This window comes from Pseudophryne corroboree, chromosome 7 (genome assembly GCF_028390025.1).
Source record: "Pseudophryne corroboree isolate aPseCor3 chromosome 7, aPseCor3.hap2, whole genome shotgun sequence".
Lineage (NCBI taxonomy): Eukaryota > Metazoa > Chordata > Amphibia > Anura > Myobatrachidae > Pseudophryne > Pseudophryne corroboree.
In genome coordinates, this window is record NC_086450.1 from 51,754,010 (window position 1) to 51,778,052 (window position 24,043).

The 24,043-nt window shown below is 47.7% G+C and overlaps 1 protein-coding gene across 2 annotated transcripts in view; it reads left to right on the plus strand.

The window, feature by feature from the left end:
- VWC2L (von Willebrand factor C domain containing 2 like) overlaps positions 1 to 18,636 on the plus strand; it is a 273,789-nt gene extending 255,153 nt beyond the window's left edge. For both annotated transcript variants that reach the window (XM_063933155.1, XM_063933154.1), the window contains one exon: positions 15,298 to 18,636. In XM_063933155.1, coding sequence (XP_063789225.1) covers positions 15,298 to 15,507 — 210 coding nt within the window. In that variant the 3' untranslated portion in view covers positions 15,508 to 18,636. The remainder of the gene's footprint in view (positions 1 to 15,297) is intronic.
- Positions 18,637 to 24,043: the final 5,407 nt, after the last annotated feature.

Here is a 24,043-nt window from a genome sequence, read left to right on the forward strand (position 1 = left end):
TGGCATAACATGTAGAAAGCGGCATATGGTCTAATGTGAATAAAGAGCAATATGGTGTGGTATAATAAAAATAAGGAGCAATTCAGTGTGGTGTAATGTGGATAAGGGGCACTACTGTAAGGAGTAACGTATATAAAGTGACACTACTGTGTGGTCTAATGTGAATAAAGAGCAATATGGTGTGGTGTAATGTGAATAAGGGGCACTACTGTGAGGAGTAATGTAAGTGGTACTACTGTGTGATGTATCGTGAATTAGAGACAATGGGCCTAATTCAGATCTCTTCGCTGTCTAGCAATTTTCGCTGCGCTGCGAACAGGTAACTACTGTGCATGCGTATGCACAGCAATGCACAGGTGCGCCGTACGGGTACAAACAGCATCGATGTTTTGCACAGGTTCTAGTGTCGATTCCATTTGCACGGGCGTTCGCAAGGAGACTGACAGGAAGGAGGCGTTTCTGGGTGTCAACTGACCGTTTTCTGGGAGTGTTTGGAAAAACGCAGGCGTGTCAAAGCGTTTGCAGGGTGGGTGTCTGACATCCATTCCGGGCTTGAATAGGCTGAAGTGATCGCAGCAGCTGAGTAAGGTCAGAGCTACTCAGAAACTGCACAAGCTGTTTTGGTACAGGGCGTCTGCACACGCGTTTGCACACTTACAAAGCTAAAATACACGGGGGTAAATTTACTAACATTCGTAATTTTCGGAAAAAGGTCAAAGTTCAATCACGAATGACATCGAAAGTGTAAAACTGCAACTTTTTGAATTGATTACGACTAATTTACTAAGCTGTCGTATTCGGGTTTTTCTTTTGTTCCGATGTCGATGTCATTCGTGTTTTTTTTTTCTATTTTTACGGCAGTGATTAGCAAAACACTGCCGACTTTTTAAAAATGAATCTCGGCCGGATCTGTGTGATCCGTGCTGGGGTTCATTTTTTTTTATTTTTTAAATTAAACAGTGTAAAATTAAAAAAAAAAATTGCGTGGGGTCCCCCCTCCTAAGCATAACCAGCCTCGGGCTCTTTGAGCCGATCCTGGTTGCAGAAATATGGGGGGAAAAATGACAGGGGTTCCCCCATATTTAAGCAACCAGCATCGGGCTCTGCGCCTGGTCCTGGTTCCAAAAATACGGGGGACAAAAAGAGTAGGGGTCCCCCGTATTTTTAAAACCAGCACCGGGCTCCACTAGCTGGACAGATAATGCCACAGCCGGGGGTCACTTTTATATAGTGCCCTGCGGCCGTGGCATCAAAAATCAAACTAGTCACCCCTGGCCGGGGTACCCTGGGGGAGTGGGGACCCCTTCAATCAAGGGGTCGTCCCCCCCCAGCCACCCAAGGGCCAGGGGTGAAGCCCGAGGCTGTCGTCCCCCCCCATCCAATGGGCTGCGGATGGGGGGGCTGATAGCCTTTGTTGTAAATGAAAAGATATTGTTTTTAGTAGCAGTACTACAAGTCCCAGCAAGACTCCCCCGCATGCTGGTTCTTGGAGAACCACAAGTACCAGCATGCGGCGGAAAAACGGGCCCGCTGGTACCTGTAGTACTATTACTAAAAAAATACCCAAATAAACACAAGACACACACACCGTGAAAGTAAAGATTTATTACATACATGCACACAAACATACATACATACTTACCTTATGTTCACACGCAGGTCGGTCCTCTTCTCCAGTAGAATCCAAGGGGTACCTGTTGAATAAATTACACTCACCAGATCCAGGGTCCCAGGCTCCTCGTCGCATCCATGTATAATCCACGTACTTGAATAAAATAACAAAACGGATACCCGAGCCACGAACTGAAAGGGTCCCCATGTTTTCACATGGGACTCCTTTCCCCGAATGCCAGAAACCCACTCTGACTTCTGTCTAAGTGGGTTTCTTCAGCCAATCAGGGAGCGCCACGTTGTAGCACTCTCCTGATCGGCTGTGTGCTCCTGTCCTGAATGACAGGCGGCACACGGCAGTGTTACAATGTAGCGCCTATGCGCTCCATTGTAACCAATGGTGGGAACTTTCTGCTCAGCGGTGACGTCACTTTAGGTCAACCGCAGGGCAGAAAGTTCCCACCATTGGTTACAATGGAGCGCATAGGCGCTACATTGTAACACTGCCGTGTGCCGCCTGTCACTCAGTACAGGAGCACACAGCCGATCAGGAGAGTGCTACAACGTGGCGCTCCCTGATTGGCTGAAGAAACCCATTTAGACAGAAGTCAGAGTGGGTTTCTGGCATTCGGGGAAAGGAGTCCCATGTGAAAACATGGGGCCCCTTTCAGTTCGTGGCTCGTGTGTCCGTTTTTTTATTTTAATCAAGTACCTGGATTACAAATGGATTTGAAGAGGACCGAACTACACTGGATTTTGTGAGTATAATTTTTTCTACTGGTACCCCATGGATTCTACTGGACAAGAGGACCGACCTGCGTGTGAACATAAGGTAAGTATGTATGTATGTTTGTGTGCATGTATGTAATAAATCTTTACTTTCAAGGTGTGTGTGTCTTGTGTTTATTTGGGTATTTTTTTAGTAATAGTACTACAGGTACCAGCGGGCCCGTTTTTCCGCCGCATGCTGGTACTTGTGGTTCTCCAAGTACCAGCATGCGGGGGAGTCTTGCTGGGACTTGTAGTACTGCTACTAAAAACAATATCTTTTCATTTACAACAAAGGCTATCAGCCCCCCCATCCGCAGCCCATTGGATGGGGGGGGGACAGCCTCGGGCTTCACCCCTGGCCCTTGGGTGGCTGGGGGGGGGGGACCCCTTGATTGAAGGGGTCCCCACTCCCCCAGGGTACCCCGGCCAGGGGTGACTAGTTTGATTTTTGATGCCACGGCCGCAGGGCACTATATAAAAGTGACCCCCGGCTGTGGCATTATCTGTCCAGCTAGTGGAGCCCGGTGCTGGTTTTAAAAATACGGGGGACCCCTACTCTTTTTGTCCCCCGTATTTTTGGAACCAGGACCAGGCGCAGAGCCCGATGCTGGTTGCTTAAATATGGGGGAACCCCTGTAATTTTCCCCCCCATATTTTTGCAACCAGGATCGGCTCAAAGAGCCCGAGGCTGGTTATGCTTAGGAGGGGGGACCCCACGCAATTTTTTTAAAGAAAATAATCACTTTCCCACCCCTTCCCACTGATATACATGCACGGATCTCATGGATCCGTGCATGCCTATACAATCACGGTAAAAAAAAGCAGGTCTGTTTTTTTTAAGCACTTTTTTACGAGTTGTAATTTTTCACGGCAGTGTTTTTTTTTTTTTTTTGCTTTGCACTTCTTAGTAAATTACCGAGATTCATAGTTAAACAGCCGCGTTTTGACCGATGGTGTATTCATTCGTGATTTTTTTCCTAGGACTTCCAAATATTACGAATGCCCTCATCACTGCCGTGATTTGAGTTTAGTAAATTACCGAGATGACACTTTGATGAAAAAACGGCATCTCGGTCAAAATCGGGACCTTAGTAAATTTACCCCACAGAGTCTATCTGTTCGCAGCACTGCAAAAAATAGCCTGCGAGCGAACATATCTAAATTAGGCCCTCTATCGCATGATATAATGTGAATGAAGTTGCAGTACTGTGTGACATAATTTGAATTGGGAGGACTATTGTGTGGTCATGCCCCTTCCCAGAAAGAACACACCCCTCTTTGGGCTGTGCGCCGAATGTGCAAACTGTTCCTTTTTAAAATATAGTGGGTAGGAGCACCAAAATGAGGACTGCTATGGGTAAGGGGTGATGGTGCTGGGAAAGGGTTGCAGGATCAGAGGCGGAACTAGCGGTGGTGCTAGGGTGCACCAGCCAAAATCTTGCCTAGGGCATCATATTGGCTAGGGTAGGCTCTTGTAACGCAGCAGCCCCGATCACGCCCCACCGGTTCACGCTGGCACGCTCCCATTTCTAAGCCACGCCCCCGCAATGCTCCATCCCTGCTTTGGAAAAGGAGCGTTACCCCCCCCCTGCCCTGCAAACACCTCTGCCTGATTGACAGGCAGAGGCGGTCTCATTTTCTGCGGGCACCCACAGAAAATTCGAGCGCATGCACAGGACGTGCCCTGCGCATGCGCCCAAATCTTTTTAGTAATTTTTGCTGTTGGATCGCATATTGCGATCCAACCTGAATCGGGCCCATAGAACACCCCCTACCGCCCATGGGACATCAAAGCACCCGCTGATAGCAATCCCCCACCCCTACTGCTGCAGGATGGATAGGGGCCCCAGTGCACTGCTGTGCTCAGAGGCCTACACTGCTGTTAAGACAGCCCTGGTTTGTGTGTGTGTGTGTGTGTGTGTGTGTGTGTGTGTGTGTGTGTGTGTGTGTGTGTGTGTGTGTGTTATACTTACTTCAGCCTCCAGAGCAGCTGCTTCCACCTGGCTATGGGCCTGTCACCCACGCTGTGTTCTTCTCCTACTGCGGACATTGGGATTCGGGGAGGGGCAGAGCGTAGGTTGTACAGAATGATGCAGTCACTGCAGCATGCCAATGCCTGGTTGCCTGGCGGCGGCGGGAACGCGGCTGTGGGGGTGCTGACTATCTAAGGATGTATGGGTGTTTCTGCACCCCATTCCGACACACAGAATGATTATCTAAGGTGGTCTGCATTCAATTCTGAAACCCAGCACAGCTATCTAAAGATGTCTCTGTGTTTTGCACACCAGCATGGTACCCAGAATGGGTATCTAAGGTGGTCTGCTGCCCGTTTCGGAACCCAGAATGGGTATCTAAGGGGATCTACATCCTATTCTGGCACCCGGCACAGCTATCTAAGGTGGCCTGCGCCCTATTCCGGTACCTGGAATGGCTAGCTATGGTGATCTGCTGCCTGAACCGGCACCCTGAATGGCTGTGTAATGTGGTCTCTGTGTTTTGCACCTCCTTCCAGCACCCGGAACGGCTATGTAAGGTGGCCTGTGGACCATTCCGGCACCTGGAACGGCTATCTAAGGTGGCCTGCGCCCTATTCTGACACACGGAATGGCTATCTACAGTGATCTGCTTCCTGTTCTGGCACCCGGAATGGCTGTGTAATGTGGTCTGGATATTCTACACCCCGTTCCGGCACCCGGAACGGTTGTCTATGATGGTTTGAGCCCTTTTCCGGAACCCGGAACAGCTATCTAAGGTGCACTGCGCCCCGTTCCGGCACCCGGAATGCTATCTACGGTGATCTGCTGCCTGGTCCGTCAACCACAATGGCTGTGTAATGTGGTCTGGGTTTTCAACACCTCTTTCCTGCACCCGGAATGACCATCTAAGGGGGCCTGCGCCAAATTCCGGCACACGGAATGGCTATCTACGTTGATCTGCTGCCCATTACGGCACATGGAATGGTTGCGTAATGTGGTCTGGGTGTTCTGCACCCTGTTGTGGTACCCGGTACGGCTATCTAAGGTGGACTGCACCCTGTTTCGGCACCCGGAATGGCTATCTAGAGTGATCTGCTCTTGGTTCCGGCACCCAGATTTTTTGCGTAATGTGGTCTAGGTGTTCTGCACCCCGTTCCGGTAACCGACACGGCTATATAATGTGGTCTGCACCCCATTCCGGCACCCGGAATGGCTGTCTATGGTGGTCTGTGCCTGCTGTGTCACCAGGAATGCCTATCTATGGTAGTATGCGGCCCATTCCAGCACCTGGATTGGCTATCTACAGTAATCTCCTGACCATTCCAACACCCCTTCTGACTGTGTTCTTCACCCCCTTCCGGGACGACAATCTATGGTGGTCTGCTGCCTGTTCAGGCACCCGGAGTGGCTATCAAAGGTGGTCTGCAGCCCGTTCCAGCACCCGTTCTGGCTGTGTAAGGTAGTCCTGGTGTTATGCACCTCCTTCCAGCACCCAGAACGACTATGTAAGGTGGTCTGCAGCCCATTCCGGCAACCAGAACTGCTATCTAAGGTGGACTGCGCCCCGTTCCAGGAACCAGAAATGGGTATCTAAGGTGGTTTGCATCCTATTCCATCTATGAGCCCTGTTCCGGCACCCGGAACAGGTATCTAAGGTGGTCTGCGCCCTATTCCGGCAACCGGAACAGCTATCTAAGGTTGTCTGGGTGTTCTGTACACCATTCCGGCACATGAAACCGCTATCTAAGATGGTCTGCATCCTGTTCCGGCACCCGGACCGGTTGTCTAAGATGGTTTGAGCCCTGTTCCGGCACCCAGAACAGGTATCTAAGGTGGTCTGCGCCCTATTCCGGCAACCGGAACAGCTATCTAAGGTTGTCTTGGTGTACTGCACACCATTCCGGCACATGAAACAGCTATCTAAAATGGTCCGCCTACTGTTCCGGCACCCGGACCGGTTGTCTAAGATGGTTTGAGCCCTGTTTTGGCACCCGGAACAGGTATCTAAGGTGGTCTGCGCCCTATTCCAGCACCCTGAACAGGTATCTAAGGTTGTCTGGGTGTTCTGTACACCATTCCGGCACATGAAACCGCTATCTAAGATGGTCTGCATCCTGTTCCGGCGCCCGGACCGGTTGTCTAAGATGGTTTGAGCCCTGTTTTGGCACCCGGAACAGGTATCTAAGGTGGTCTGCTCCCTATTCCGGCAACCGGAACAGCTATCTAAGGTTGTCTTGGTGTCCTGCACACCATTCCGGCACCTGAAACCGCTATCTAAGATGGTCTGCATACTGTTCCGGCACCCGGACCGGTTGTCTAAGATGGTTTGAGCCCTGTTCCGGCACCCGGAACAAGTATCTAAGGTGTTCTGCGGCCTTTTAAGGCACCCTGAACAGCTATCTAAGGTTGTCTGGGTGTCCTGCACACCATTCCGGCACATGAAACAGCTATCTAAAATGGTCTGCCTCCTGTTCCGGCACCCGGACCAGTTGTCTAAGATGGTTTGAGCCCTTTTTCCGGCACCCAGAACAGGTATCTAAGGTGGTCTGCGCCCTATTCCGGCAACCGGAACAGCTATCTAAGGTTGTCTTGGTGTCCTGCACACCATTCCGGCACATGAAACAGCTATCTAAAATGGTCCGCCTACTGTTCCGGCACCCGGACCGGTTGTCTAAGATGGTTTGAGCCCTGTTCCGGCACCCGGAACAGGTATCTAAGGTGGTCTGCGCCCTATTCCGGCAACCGGAACAGCTATCTAAGGTTGTCTTGGTGTCCTGCACACCATTCCGGCACATGAAACAGCTATCTAAAATGGTCCGCCTACTGTTCCGGCACCCGGACCGGTTGTCTAAGATGGTTTGAGCCCTGTTTTGGCACCCAGAACAGGTATCTAAGGTGGTCTGCGCCCTATTCTGGCAACCGGAACAGCTATCTAAGGTTGTCTTGGTGTCCTGCACACCATTCCGGCACATGAAACAGCTATCTAAAATGGTCCGCCTATTGTTCCGGCACCCGGACCGGTTGTCTAAGATGGTTTGAGCCCTGTTCCGGCACCCAGAACAGGTATCTAAGGTGGTCTGCGCCCTATTCCGGCAACCGGAACAGCTATCTAAGGTTGACTTGGTGTACTGCACACCATTCCGGCACATGAAACAGCTATCTAAAATGGTCCGCCTACTGTTCCGGCACCCGGACCGGTTGTCTAAGATGGTTTGAGCCCTGTTCCGGCACCCGGAACAGGTATCTAAGGTGGTCTGCGGCCTTTTAAGGCACCCTATACAGCTATCTAAGGTTGTCTGGGTGTTCTGTACACCATTCCGGCACATGAAACCGCTATCTAAGATGGTCTGCATCCTGTTCCGGCACCCGGACCGGTTGTCTAAGATGGTTTGAGCCCTGTTCCGGCACCCAGAACAGGTATCTAAGGTGGTCTGCGCCCTATTCCGGCAACCGGAACAGCTATCTAAGGTTGTCTTGGTGTACTGCACACCATTCCGGCACATGAAACAGCTATCTAAAATGGTCCGCCTACTGTTCCGGCACCCGGACCGGTTGTCTAAGATGGTTTGAGCCCTGTTTTGGCACCCGGAACAGGTATCTAAGGTGGTCTGCGCCCTATTCCGGCACCCTGAACAGGTATCTAAGGTTGTCTGGGTGTTCTGTACACCATTCCGGCACATGAAACCGCTATCTAAGATGGTCTGCATCCTGTTCCGGCACCCGGACCGGTTGTCTAAGATGGTTTGAGCCCTGTTCCGGCACCCAGAACAGGTATCTAAGGTGGTCTGCGCCCTATTCCGGCAACCGGAACAGCTATCTAAGGTTGTCTTGGTGTACTGCACACCATTCCGGCACATGAAACAGCTATCTAAAATGGTCCGCCTACTGTTCCGGCACCCGGACCGGTTGTCTAAGATGGTTTGAGCCCTGTTTTGGCACCCGGAACAGGTATCTAAGGTGGTCTGCGCCCTATTCCGGCACCCTGAACAGGTATCTAAGGTTGTCTGGGTGTTCTGTACACCATTCCGGCACATGAAACCGCTATCTAAGATGGTCTGCATCCTGTTCCGGCACCCGGACCGGTTGTCTAAGATGGTTTGAGCCCTGTTTTGGCACCCGGAACAGGTATCTAAGGTGGTCTGCTCCCTATTCCGGCAACCGGAACAGCTATCTAAGGTTGTCTTGGTGTCCTGCACACCATTCCGGCACCTGAAACCGCTATCTAAGATGGTCTGCATACTGTTCCGGCACCCGGACCGGTTGTCTAAGATGGTTTGAGCCCTGTTCCGGCACCCGGAACAGGTATCTAAGGTGGTCTGCGGCCTTTTAAGGCACCCTGAACAGCTATTTAAGTTGTCTGGGTGTTCTGTACACCATTCCGGCACATGAAACCGCTATCTAAGATGGTCTGCATCCTGTTCCGGCACCCGGACCGGTTGTCTAAGATGGTTTGAGCCCTGTTCCGGCACCCGGAACAAGTATCTAAGGTGTTCTGCGGCCTTTTAAGGCACCCTGAACAGCTATCTAAGGTTGTCTGGGTGTCCTGCACACCATTCCGGCACATGAAACAGCTATCTAAAATGGTCTGCCTCCTGTTCCGGCACCCGGACCAGTTGTCTAAGATGGTTTGAGCCCTTTTTCCGGCACCCGGAACGGCTATCTAAGGTGGACTGTGCCCCGTTCCGGCACCCGGAATGCTATCTACGGTGATCTGCTGCCTGGTCCGGCACCCGGAATGGCTGTGTAATGTGGTCTGGATGTCCTGCACCCCGTTCCGGTACACAAAATACCTATCTAATGTGGTCGGCGTTCCGTTCCGGCACCTGAAACGGCTATCTAAGGTGGACTGTGCCCCGTTCCGGCACCCGGAATGCTATCTACGGTGATCTGCTGCCTGGTCCGGCACCCGGAATGGCTGTGTAATGTGGTCTGGGTTTTCTGCACCTCCTTCCTGCACACGGAACTGCTATCTAAGGTGGCCTGCTGCCCATTCCGGCACCTGGTACGGGTATCTAAGGTGGTCTGTCTGCCCTATTCTGGCAACCGGAAAGTGCTCCCACTTTTCTGGATTTTTTAATAGTCCCCTCATCTCCGGTCCTTTTTTTGGTTACAGTGCCAACCCCTGTACCTCTGCCACGGACCCCTTGCCTCTATCTCTCAAAATCTTGCAGCCTTCTGTCTTCTCCCGTCTCTTTTGTCAGGCAGCATTGTGTCTTCATTATAGCAGATGCACGATGCTGCCAGGAGCCAGGAATTGGCGCTGCTATATCAGTGCTTATTTCTGCAGGGGCAATGGCAATACACCACTGGCTACTATGTGGGACATACGAGGGGACAATGTGGCCGGTGCTCAGCTCCGACCATGTAAGCAAGCCGCCAACTGACTCCTCCGACACATACCCCGCTTGCCCCACCCTTATTACGCCCCTAATTGTTGTAGGCTGTGGGAGCTATTCAGAGTGGGTCGCAGAATTTTTTCACACACAGCAAAATCTGCGACCATAGACTTACATGCTGGGGGCCGCCCAGGATAGGGCAAGGCCGCCCAGCATGAGTGGCGCCAAACTGCGATGTGCTCACAATTTAATTGTGAACGCATCGATTAGAGGCCGACCCCTGCTTGTGCAGCCTGGCTGTGTAGACAGGGGCACCGCAACCATTTTTCCATAAGCAGGAAATGCAGGCGACATCATAGACCTGCCCCCAAAATGTCCATGACACGTCTGCGTTTCCTGATGTCGTCTCCCGCAATGCTGCGTCGCCGCCAATCACCTAACGATCGCGTTCTTCTGAGAGAAGGGTCGCGCACGCGCATTATGTCTGTTGTGCATGCGCAGACCCTATGGACGTGGCCCAGTGATCAGTCACAGCGGCCCGGGAGGGGGGGAGATGGGGCACAGCAGGAACCACATCCTGGCGACCCCCGTGCTATAATGGAAGCAACTAACAAAACTATTTTTCTTTTCTAAACTAAATGGGGGGGGGGGGGGCGACATGTACCAATGTGCCCTCCCCCCCTTCAATGGGTAAGGGGTAATTCATAACTTAGCATATATCATACAGTATTTCAGACTGTACATGCCCCCCCCCCCCCTCCATATGTAGCAAGTGGCTATATATATATATATATATATATATATATATATATATATATGTGTGTGTGTGTATATATATATATATATATATATATGTATATATATATGTGTATATATATATATATGTATATATATATGTGTGTGTATATATATATATATATGTATATATATATGTATATATACATATGTATATATATATATGCATATATATATATATATATATATGCATATATATATATATATATATATATATGTATATATATATAAATAAGTAATGATCTGTATGCAGAACAGCATAAGTATCTGCTGCTCCCCCCTCCCTCCCTATGTCCGGGCAGAGCAGCAGCAGCGGGGTCTGGAGACTGTAATCTCTCCCCGCACACAGCAGCGCACGGACCCGTTCGCCCGTCCTCTGTGTGTGCAGGGCAAAGTCACCCGGGAGCAGCAGCCGCTGCTTCTTGAAAGGAGCCGGCTCTAAGCTCTCGCTCCCCGTCTCCCCGCTGACAGCCTGTCAGTCACGCCCCCCGGACGGACGCGCGCACACAAAACTCCTCAGCGGCAGGGGTCGCTGCAGGGAGCGGGTCTCGTCCGGCGTTCCGGAATTTGGTCCGGTCCGTCTTTCACCGATACCCGCCACATCTTCCGAAGCAGCGCAGAATCCCGCCGATCAGATCCGGGGGGTGGCGGTGACACAAGCACGTTACAAACATCCAACGTTCTACACTGCCAGACTGTAAAAGGCGCAGGCAGAATTTATGGCTATTAACCCTTTCACTCCCACGTTCCAGACTGAGCGGAGAGACCGAATGAGCACGTCTTGGAACAGCTTATATTGGTGCTGATATGTCTTGTGTTTTACACATTACAGTATATTAGTAAAGATTGCCATATGTTTGGCTGATTCAATTTAGCATGAGGATCTGTCTAACCCTTATGCAGGTGTGCAGATTTTCGACCAGTATGGTACAGAATTCTCGCTTGCTCTTTGACGGCACCTCTGTCGGGAGTGAATGGGGACAAGCAGATGGGGGTGAGGGTGGGGGGCAATTCAGTAATGTGCAGGCTGTCATCGGCTTATGGTCCTCATTCAGCTTTAGTAGCACGTTCTGCTAAATCGCAAAAACCTGCTACTGAAAAATTCTCATGCTGGGGACCGCCCAGAATAAGAAGCACCGCCCAGCGCTGAGATCACATTTAATTACCGGTAGCGCCCCAGTTGCGCCGGCGCCATGTTTTCTCTCACAGTGGACACTTATGATGTCATGCGGCCGCCCCTACACTGGTCCAGGCACGCCTGCGTTGTCCAGACCACTCCCCACTAGCTCCGACCCCCTGACAGATGCGATGGCACTGTGGTGCCCATGCCCGCTTAATGCAAACTCTGTGCATGCATGTGCAAATGGCACATGATACTGAATGAGGGCCTGTAAGCACAGTTACAGTAAGCTGATCTCTGCCCCCTTAGGCTCCCAGCAGAATTAAGCCTCCGAGACATATCCGGCAAAGCTGCAAGAAGCCATTTCCGTGGCACTTGCGATTAATTGGTTTGGCCCTAGAGTTTCCTGCTCGGAATGTATCAGCCATTTGAATGGTCTCAAGTGTTCTATCCCATGCTAATGATATTATTCGCTCCAAAGTGCAGTAGTTATTGTTCTGCATAAAATTACACCTTAGCATGGTATGTAGTCATTATGTCAACAGTGATTATGTCAACATGAGAATGTCGGCGCCAGTATCCTGACACAGCTGTAATATAATATAACATTTTAATGGCGTGGGCATTATAACTTTAAACATGTCACTTTATCAACATGTTTAACTTTATAATGATTAAAATACTACTAAGTAGCATTACAGCTGTGTCAGCAGGGTACTGGCACCGGCTTTCTCTTGTCGACATACAGTTCACTCTCAACATGACTGTTGACATAACGTATGTATCGCCTTATTATTGGAGCACGGCTTATCAACTGGTGTGTATGTAAGTCAGGTCAGTTATTATACCAGTTTCTATCCTTGGATTGTGGGATGTGTAATTAGTTCTGCACCCAAACCTGCAGTACACAACGTGATATTCAAAGTAACTCATTCTGGGGCCGGCTTGCAATTCAGTGACCAGAGGCTTTTTTCATTACTCATGATATATTACTATTATTATTATAGTTTATTTATATGGCGCCACAAAGGTTCTGCAGCGCCTACCAAAGTACATAAACAAATGAGCAAAGCAAGAAAACAGCGACTTACAGTACAAGACAATGTACAGTAGGAGTACATGGTATATAAACATTGCTGTATCAAGGGACAGGACACTGAAATAATCATCAGGGTGGCAGAACCCCGAGGATTGGGTGCCACTGAATGTGGTATGGAGTGGGAAATAGTGTAAAGGGTCCTACACACTGGTTGATTTCTCTGAAAGATATGAACGATATCGTTCATAAATAAACAATAAATTGTTCATATCTTTCAGTGTGGATGCTTGAACGATAAACAATGCGCGACCTCCCGCTCGTTCACCGTTGGTCTCCCGTCGTTTGAACATGCAGGTCGATATGGACAACCTGCATGTTCGGGAATGGGGCGGGTGACGTGGGGAGTGAAAAAAACTTTCACTCCCCTCGTCACCCGCACCAGTGACGACCGTCTACCGTATCGGCCATCGGGCACCTCGGCCGCAGGTCTCCGAGTGTTTAGGGCCCCGAAGAGAGGAAAACGCATATACAGTAAGTGTCTATTTTCAGAGTCTAAGTGATAATACCGTTTTAATTTATCTATTAACAGTTATTTGTATAGCGCACATATATTGCACAGTGCTTTACAAAGAATAATTAGCCATTTACATCAGTCCCTGCTTCCCCAAGTGGAGCTTACAATCTATATCCCCTACCACACGGATACACAGTTAGGTTAATTATTTATTTATTTTTATGTCAGAAGCCAACTAACTTTCCAGTAAGTATATGTATTGGGACACAGAAAAAAGAGAAAATGCAGGTGCACACTCTAAGTACTAAACACTACTAATTAGAATAATGATAATAAACTCTGCCAATTTAACATAGAGTAACACTGAGATGCTTAGTATTTTGGCTAAAGATATGCCCCCTCTCCGCCCCCCCCCACCCCCACCCACACACTGCAACCAGATGACCTTACCAGGTGGTTCCCTAACATTCCCAAGGTTCGAGTCCAGAGTACGGGTCCCCCCGGGTCAGCACAAGAGAACCCCCCTTCCCAAGGCATCACACTAGTGAGAGGTAGCAGTTAAAGAGTTAAAAGGTGTTACATGAGTAAAAAGTAGCAGCTATGTGTTAGAGTGTTATATGGGTAAAAGGCAATAATTAGGGTGTTAAAAAGTGTTATATTAGTAGTGTTTAGTACGGTATCCGTTCTTTGGGTCAACCTCGCTTAGGTCGACAGTCATTAGTTCAACTACTATTGGTCGACATGGCAAAAGTCGACACATGAAAAGGTCGACATCTTTCACATTTTGAAAAACTTTTTCTTACTTCACTATTCACGTGGACTACGGTTGGGAATACCTTGCCCGAAGCATGGCGAGCAATGCGAGGGGAAACGGTGCACTAATTGGGGTTCCCGGTCACTTTATGAAGAAAACGACATAAAAAAACACTCATGTCGGCCTTTTTCTATGTCAACCTTTTCCACGCCGACCTCATTACCGTGTTGACCTATTACAGGTGTCATCCTAGACACTGTCGACCAATATTGGTTGACCTAATGACTGTTGACCTACCTAGGGTCGACCCAATGATCCACACCTGTTAAGTACCTATGCGTACACATCCACCCAGCCCAGGTCTGCACAAACCACATCTGTGTGAAGTAATTACAAAAGCCCATTTCCGACAGGCAGTGCCCATTTTGAACATCTAAAACAAGGCACAGGAAAACGAGGGCTACTGGCTGGCTGGTATGATTTGTGTCTGCAACAGGCCTGGACTAATAAAAGAGCTTATACAGTATCTGTACATTCCTGAGCTACACACATCTGCAGATCAGCTGTTCTTCATTTATTATATCAACTCTAGTAGGTGTTGCAATCAAAATCTTTGTTGTCTTCCCATTCTGGTTCACCCCTGAGTTCATAGTGGGATAAGCACAGCAGCACACTTTGGGATTCATTTAAATTTAGGACCAGACAGGGGGAAAGGTCGCAAATCTGTACTTGGACAAACCATGTTGTGATATAGGGTATGCAAAATGAATTATTTCTGTTGTCCCATGTAGTACACTCCATTCTTGGGTCAACTATGACACCCAACTTTTTATCTGTGAGTACATTATAAATTCGCTGTCCTTCAGGGCAACATGGTTATGACAAGGTGCAAAGTTGAACCTTCTAGCCCAGCGTTTCCCAAACTCCATCCTCAAGGCACTCTAATGGTCTAAGTTTATCCATGCTTGGCCACAGGTGACTTAATTAGCACATCAATTTGATTTAACCATCTATGCTGAGCACTGGATATACCTAAAACCTGGACTGTTGGGATAACTTGAGGACCGCGTTTGAGAACCTCTGTCCTATACTGTCCTTCCTTTTGTCATGCTGAGAACATGGCAGCTATGACTGAAGCGTGGTGTGCCCATGTTGTACAGGAATGGTAGCATGCACTGTACAGAAATTGAGCATGGGAATCTGACATTCAATCCTGGAACTCCCCAAAGAAAAATTTGATTTCCATCTCTCAGACTTGGGTATATGAATGTGTTGCAAAGTGGCCATTCAGTTGTTTATGAGTAGAACATAAGTTGTGATCAATTAATGTGACCTGGACTGATTGCTCCATCCGCCCTCTTACACGTTTCTGTTCTTTCAGGTCCCAACTGCTTTGCGGGCACAACCATCATCCCAGCAGGGATTGAAGTCAAAGTGGACGACTGTAACATTTGCCACTGCCACAACGGAGACTGGTGGAAACCAGCACAGTGCTCAAAGAGAGAGTGCCACGGGAAGCAAGCGCTATAGGCGGACTGTGCCTAAACCAGACGGGCGAAAGACTGACTCTACATCCAAATCAGTGGACTAAATAAGCCCATATATCGGAAAAGATACCAAACCTGGGATACCGGCGATAAAACAGGAACACAGTAATTTCCATAGGTACAAGTGTTGCATTGTGCTGCTATTGCTGGATGGGGCTGAGGTCATGGACTCAGCCAGGAACTTCACCCACCGGGTTCTGCATCACGTAATGTCTTACTCTGGGGACGGCTTCAAGTTTCTGACAAGGTTTAACCAAACAGAACGCTGAGACTTTCTAGTGTGACACTGTGAGGAAGCATTGGTTCCATCTCATCAATTCCCAACCAGTTCACCTGACAACCTGCTTTATTTTACAGTCTCCTTTTATTTTCTGCTATGTTTTCATATCCTTGAATTAATTGTGTGCTCTAATGAAATTCACAGAACTGGATTACTTTGCATACCTACAATTTCGGCTCTTTGACAGACGTCCAGGTGAAAGGCCATATGCAGAAGGAAACAAATATATTCAGTGCCATAAAAAAAAAAGAGGAATGAGAGATCAGGCAAAAACCATACAGTAATATCAACCAATATGTATTCACTCCAGACGCGTTGTCCGTAGGCTAAAGGGAGAGGAGCTATATTTTTTTGCTTTATTATAGTAGATGACATTTAAAGTTGTGTTAGGCAGGCTTATCTCGCTCATCTACCATCTGTTGCACTTTGGTGCAGAGGGAAAGTAGAGACTGTGCACACTGTGCATCAGCAACACTGGATACACCCATGTGACTAACCCTTCACGCTTTAAGAGCCAAAGAGATTCTTGAGTAACATCACCACTAAAGCACGCATATGTAAGTAACTGAGGCTGGGTACACACCTTACCAAGATGTCAGCGGACCCGCCGTCTTGCTGACTGAGCAGCCGCTCCAGGTAAGTATGCACACTTACCGATCGGCTGCCCAGCGGGTCGGCCAGGACTCCCAGCTGGGTGGGCATTTGAATTTGCCCAACCAACTGTGACGTCAGCCCTGCTTAGCAAGTGTACATGCACACAGCCATATAGTCTGATATATATGAAGATATAGCAGCAATGAGCGGTGCTGCACACACACCAATGGGCTCGCAATATATTGGACGCTTTGATAGATCGCCCTTTATATTGCCTAGTGTGTACTCAGCTTAAGGGTCTGATTCCGAGGTGTCTGGAGAAGCACAGCTGCTGCATTTTTGTACGCAGCAGCTGTGCTACAGTATGCTAATGCCGCAGGAGGCGTCTTGTATAAATAGACGCTTCCTGACAGCTTCTCTGATCCTTTGCTACATCCGAGGGGGCACAACATTGGATAACTATACATGACCATCGGTTATCTCAGTAACCTCAGGTTACTTAGGATGGAGTTTTCATGCAGCTGGGGCCAGTGAAGCTGCATCCAAGACCTCGGCGTGCCCAGAAAACGGGGCCAACCTGCCCCCGTCGCAGCCCCTTCCCCAAATGGTTGCAGCATGTCAATCATGCTGCAGCTTGGAAGCCCTGCGACCAATATTGCAGACACAGATTTGCACAAGTGCTGTACAGAGCCAACGCATGCGCAACTCTCAAAACATCAGGGTTGCATACATCTCAGACTCTGGCCCTTAGACATAAAACAGGCTTTGAGGCTAAGCCGACCTCAAGTAAATGTATCCAATGTTATTTTTGTTGCGGTGTGTTCTTATACATGGAACGCGGCATGTCATTGCGTAGCTTTGGCTCACTGGGCTGGGACCGTGGCTTATCAATGAAAAGCCGCTTTCAATGCATAGAACACAAAACTTCTCCCTGGCTACATTGATAGTAAAATAATGATCAGGCGTATTACATTTTAATTACTTTTAAGTGGTGGGTTGTCCTTCCACCCTCTTTCTTTAGAATAGGTACAGTCAGGGTTGTCTTTACAGCATCGAAGGCCCTGGCCCTGGGCATAGCAGTGCACTGGGGCCCCTACACACCCATTCATGGGAACACATTTTAAAAAAAAATAACATGCCCCTCCTACAGTACCACACCAACTCTCCACATGCCATGAATGGCTGTCAGCAGTCTGATTGGTGGATAGCACCAGCCATCCACCAATCAGGATGCTCACAACCATTCACTGTCTGGCTTCAGGCTGGTAGAGATTGTGTGTGATTTACAAATTCAGAATGACTGGGCAGCATTCTCTACCTGCCACCAGGGGGCGTAGAGAGCAGCGCCAGCCCGGCGCATGTGCACTATGTGGCACCATCTTACTGAAGATGTCACAGGAGGAGGCAGGGTGGCAGACCCGGGTCCCTAATTAGTAGCCTCCGCCATCCCTCTCGGCACCAGTGCCTGTCACCCAAGAAGCTCCGAAGGCACCAGCTCTTGACGGCCCCTTGAATGGTGGGGCTCTGGACAGATGCCCAGTGTGCCTATCCATTAAGATGGCCCTGCTTACAATTGCAGTCTTCTGGTAATTAGAATCAGTACAAGACAGCCATCTTGCTCCACTGTTCAACTAAAACAAAGTAAGTTACTGTCAAGGTTTGTATTAGCAGTGAAACAAAATATTTATTTTACTGCACCATTGATTGGAAAGGTCATTAAAAAATGGTTACATATAATTTTTCAACTAATCGGTTATTAGAATATTTTTTTAGGTCTTATTTCAATCAATACTCAAATAAATATCAGATTGCAAATACATTTACAACAAATCATTGCTGCATACATTTTGAAATACGTTGTTTTAATCCATTCTGTTCTGAGTGCATTTCCCCTATACAGTGCAAGCTCATTTCACTAAAGATGGGCCCAGCCACACAGGAAATCTTCACTGTGTTTTTGCACAATCTTCTTATTCCAATAGATTGCAGACTAGTATGTATCATGATCAGTGCTGTTCCCGATGTTGTTGCAGATGATTATTTATTATTGTAATTTTTTTTTATATATATTTATGTACATTTCTGTATTCCTGTATGTCTTTCATTTTGCTTCTGGTCCAGCAAAAAGTTCCAAGATCCAAAAGGATTTTGACTGCCCTGTTTCAACAAGAGCGCGCCTGAATCCACACGTGGAAAGCAGACTCGTGCAGACAGAGATGTACAGTTTGTGCTCCTAAATGACAAATACTTGATGCATTACAGAAAATATATTATTAAAAAATATTTTGTTAAATATAAACGTGTGCTAGCCAGCAGTAACTGCTTTCTTCTGATCACTTAATACAGAGTCACATCAGGTCTCACTATTTATGAATATGGTATTTGGCAGAAAGAAAACAGAAATAAGGATTAAAGGAAAAGTAATATCACAGAGTACAAGATATGACTGTTGACAAATCTGTACTGTTGATGTAACGTGCTCTTTGTGCAAATGACAGGACTCTGGAGCACTGCAGAAGTGTGTCTTTACTTGCTGCAGTCATGCTTAACAATGGCTGGACAGGCACTTCCTGTATACCAGACACTGCCTGTATAAAAACTGGATGGTAATTATTCAACTTCTACCATCCACATAAAGTATACATTTACAATTGACACATACAATTTTTCGAAAGACAATGAGCAAGCTAATTAAATTTGATAGGCATTTTTTTTTATATATGCTAAACAAAACATTATTTTATTAGTAGTGTATATACATACATACATGGTATTCCCCCTGTCTGTAATTGCACAATCCATCTGCACAGATTGTTTGAAAAATAAATGCACATTTTATACTGTTATTGAATACTGCATTGCCAACAAGGGTAAATTTCCCATCTAAAAGCACTGGGGGTAATTCTGAGTTGATAGCAGCAGGATTTTTGTTAGCAGTTGGGCAAAACCATGTGCACTGCAGGGGGGGCAGATATAACATGTGCAGAGAGAGGTAGATTCGGGTGTGGTGTGTTCAATCTGCAATCTAAATTGCAGTGTAAAAATAAAGCAACCAATATTTACCCTGCACAGAAACAAAATAACCCACCCAAATCTAACTCTCTCTGCAAATGTTATATATGCCCCCCCCCCCCCCCCCTGCAGTGCACATGGGCCCTCATTCTGAGTTGATCGCAGCAGCAAGAAAGTTAGCAATTGGGCAAAACCATGTGCACTGCAGGAGGGGTAGATATAACATGTGTAGAGAGAGTTAGATTTGGGTGGGGTGTGTTCAATCTGCAATCTAATTTGCAGTGTAAAAATAAAGCAGCCAGTATTTACCCTGCACAGAAACAAAATAACCCACCCAAATCTAACTCTCTCTGCACATGATATATCTGCTTCCCCTGCAGTGCACATGGTTTTGCCCAATTGCTAACTTTCTTGCTGCTGCGATCAACTCAGAATGAGGGCCATGGTTTTGCCCAACTGCTAAAAAATTTCCTGCTGCGATCAACTTGGAATTACCCCCACTGTCCATTATCAGTTTGACATTGTGAAGTTATTGCCCATTGTGTGCTGTTTGTGCTCTGTATTACTCATCAGTTTAAGATTTAAGCAATATTTGGGCAATTCTGAGTTGATCGCAGCAGCAAATTTGTTAGCAGTTGGGCAAAACCATGTGCACTGCAGGGGGGGGGGGGCAGATGTAACATGTGCAGAGAGAGTTAGATTTGGGTGGGGCGTGTTCAAACTGAAATCTAAATTGCAGTGTACAAATAAAGCAGCCAGAATTTACCCTACACAGAAACAAAATAACCCACCAAAATCGAACTCTCTCTGCAAATGTTACACCTACCCCACCTGCAGTGCACATGGGGGGTAATTCTGAGTTGATCGCAGCAGCAAGTTTGTTAGCAATTGGGCAAAACCATGTGCACTGCAGGGGGGGGGGGAGATATATCATTTGGGCAGGCATACATTTCTTTCTTTACCATGGTGGGGGGAGGAGATGTATGAAGCCATTGAGATAGAGAAGATGAGCAATCAGCTTCCAACTGTCATTTCTCTAGCCCAATATTTCAAATGACAGTTATATGCTTATTGGTTGCTTTGGGCAACTGCTCCAATCATTTTTCTCTGGTTATTTGCGTGTGTACGCATTTCATCCTAGAGATTCAGGTTCCGTAACATGACCTGAGAAATGTTACGTGACATCATCCCTATCCACATTTACCATGACAGCCGCCACTGTATAACCTAGACAATACTACGGCAATCAGTAGCTATTCTGAAAATACTTATATGCTATCTATGTCTTTCCTAGAATCCAATAAACAGATATAATTGTTTCTGCCTTAGGGGATAAATTAATTGAAAAATAAGGACAGGGGCTTCTTTTATTTAATTAAAAAGTTGTAAAATGTAATTAGTTTTCTTTTTGTATTTTTGTTTTAATTTAGCATAAACTCAAAATTTTGTTACCTTTCCTTTTTTCTGATCAACTTTAATCATGCAGCAAATTTACTCCTACTACATGGTAATAGGAGAATTTTTCTAAGGTGATACAGACCGTGGAATCTGAACATTAAATAGTCTATCACTGCGGAGAGTATTACTCAGCTTCTGGAAAACAACAATATCGCCGGAATATGGAACAATGTATTTTAGTGGCGCTGCCTATAGGCTGTAATGTTTTGTAAACAAATTCTCAAGGCTTTTAGAATCTTCACATTCCCTTTCTAATTAATCACAGCGTCAGGGCTGCAACATTTTCAATGCCCTCTTTTTGGACATTCAGCTGCAGATCCAATTTAATTTGTTGAGCTGTATCGATTAATTGTCACTCTTTAATCTTACTGAAGGATCCCTGTTTTGCTTCCAGGAATTCCCAGGTACTGCGTATCCTTGGCTGATTAACTCCTTCATTGCAAAGCAACAGGAAATCATGTGGTGTACCAGTCTGTATCTCAGGAACATTGGCTTGGTTTTAATGCGTTTCCAGGGCTGGTTCTAGACCTTGTGGTGGCCAGGGCGAATGTTTCCTTTTTCCCTCCCCCCATAGGCAAAACAGGGTTAGTGCGCGCCATAGGCGTGTGGCAACTAATAGGGGCATGGCTTTATATGGAAGGGGTGTGGCAGTGGCGCACCCAGGGGGGTTTCTGAGTACCAGAAACCCCCCCTGATGGACCAAATCAATTTTATTGCTAATTGTGGCTTACGAGTGTAGCTCCGCCCACTCGCGGCATTAGACTCCATCCACTCGCGGCATTTTGCCACGATTCGCGGACCCTCCGGGTAGAGCTACACACACTGACCTCTCTCAGCCAGCTACAGGTGAACCAGAGCTAATGGTCACAACAAGTCTTGAGGCTGCCTACGCTGAATGTGACTACCACACAGACTGATCCCTTCCTAGCTGACCTCGGTAAGGAACCTCTCCCAGTATACAGTACCAACATTTTTGTACATGTGCACGGATTTTTTAGCTTAATGCATTATATATATATATATATACATTTTTCAAGCCAAATTGACAAGTTTAATAGCTCCAGGAAAAGCTAATGGGAACATAACTAATTGAATACATTATTTAAATATAAAGAGTAAATAATAATATAAAAATTATCTATATGTAAAACTACTGTAGGCTACTTGATTGAGGGGGTAATTCAGACCCGATCGCTCGCAAGTGTTTTTTTTGCAGCCCTGCGATCAGATAGTCGCCGCCTACAGGGGAGTGTATTTTTGCTGGGCAAGTGTGCGATCGCATGTGTAGCTGAGCTGCACAAACTGATTTTGTGCAATCTCTGAGTAGCCCAGGATTTACTCAGCCGCTGCGATCACATCAGCCTGTCCGGGACCGGAATTGACGTCAGACACCCGCCCTGCAAATGCTCAGATACGCCTGCGTTTTCCCTGGCACTCCCAGAAAATGGTCAATTGCCACCCACAAATGCCCACTTCCTGTCAATCTCCTTGCGATCGCCTGTGCAATCGCTTTTTTTGCACCATCCCGTCGCTATGCACCAATGCCCGGTGCAGTCATCCGACGAGCCTGCGCATTGCGGTGCATATGCATACGCAGTTCAGACGTGATCACAGGCTGTGAGAAAACGCAGCCTAGCAATCAGGTCTGAATTACTCCCTGAGATGTAAATATATTAATAGCACCTGAAGTCTAAAATCATAGTGAAGTGAGGTGTAGATAGGAGTTCGGTATTTATTACTGACAGCGGCTTCCTCCATCCTCCAGAATGCCGGTAGCGGGGCGAGCGCTAAGAGTCCCCTTGCGGGATTGCTGCGCTCGCCACTCTGTGGGCATCCATGAGTGGAATAGCCCTGTTACGCCGGGATTCCGGCTGGCGGCATTGTTGGTTGTTAGGATTCCGGAGTCGGTATCCTGACCGCCGGGATCTCAACAGCCGGCAAATTAAACGTATCCCATAGAAAGTGGGGAAATTTGTCTGATGGATTGGAAACCCCCCTTTACAAATCCTGCGTTTGCCCCAGCGTGGCCACAGTTATGCCCTCTGTAGTTGTGCCCCCAGTAGAGTTATGCCCCCTGTAGCTGTGACCCCAGTAGATTTGCCCCTTGTAGCTGTGCCCTCAGTAGTTGTGCCCCTGTAGTTTTGCCCCCTGTTGCTGTGCCCTCAGTAGATTTGCCCCTGTTGCTGTGCCCTCAGTAGATTTGCCCCTGTTGCTGTGCCCTCAGTAGATGTGCCCCCTGTTGTAGTGCCCCCTGTTGCTGTGCCCTCAGTAGATGTGCCCCTGTAGTTTTGCCCCTGCTGCTGTCCCCTCAATAGTTTTGCCCCCTGTTGCTCTGCCCTCAGTAGTTGTGCCCCTGTAGTTTTCCCCCCTGTTGCTGTGCCCTCAGTAGTTGTGCCCCATTGCTGTGCCCTCAGTAGATTTGCCCCTGTTGCTGTGCCCTCAGTAGATGTGCCCCCTGTTGCTGTGCCCACAGTAGATGTGCCCCCTGTTGCTCTGCCCTCAGTAGTTGTGCCCCTGTACTTTTTCCCTCTGTTGTTGTGCCCTCAGTAGATGTGCCCCGTTGCAGTGCCCTCAGTAGATGTGCCCCCTCCCCCCCCGTAGCTGTGCCCCAGGTAGCTGCCCTTACTAAAAAAAATAAGAATTTACTCACCGGTAATTCTATTTCTCGTAGTCCGTAGTGGATGCTGGGTACTCCGTAAGGACCATGGGGAATAGACGGGCTCCGCAGGAGACTGGGCACTCTAAAAGAAAGATTAGATACTATCTGGTGTGCACTGGCTCCTCCCTCTATGCCCCTCCTCCAGACCTCAGTTAGGGAAACTGTGCCCGGAAGAGCTGACACTACAAGGAAAGGATTTGGAATCCAGGGTAAGACTCATACCAGCCACACCAATCACACCGTACAACTCGTGATAACTATACCCAGTTAACAGTATGAATAACAACTGAGCCTCACTGAACAGATGGCTCATAACAATAACCCTTTAGTTAAGCAATAACTATATACAAGTATTGCAGAAGAAGTCCGCACTTGGGACGGGCTCCCAGCATCCACTACGGACTACGAGAAATAGAATTACCGGTGAGTAAATTCTTATTTTCTCTGACGTCCTAGTGGATGCTGGGTACTCCGTAAGGACCATGGGGATTATACCAAAGCTCCCAAACGGGCGGGAGAGTGCGGATGACTCTGCAGCACCGCATGAGCAAACTCAAGGTCCTCCTCAGCCAGGGTA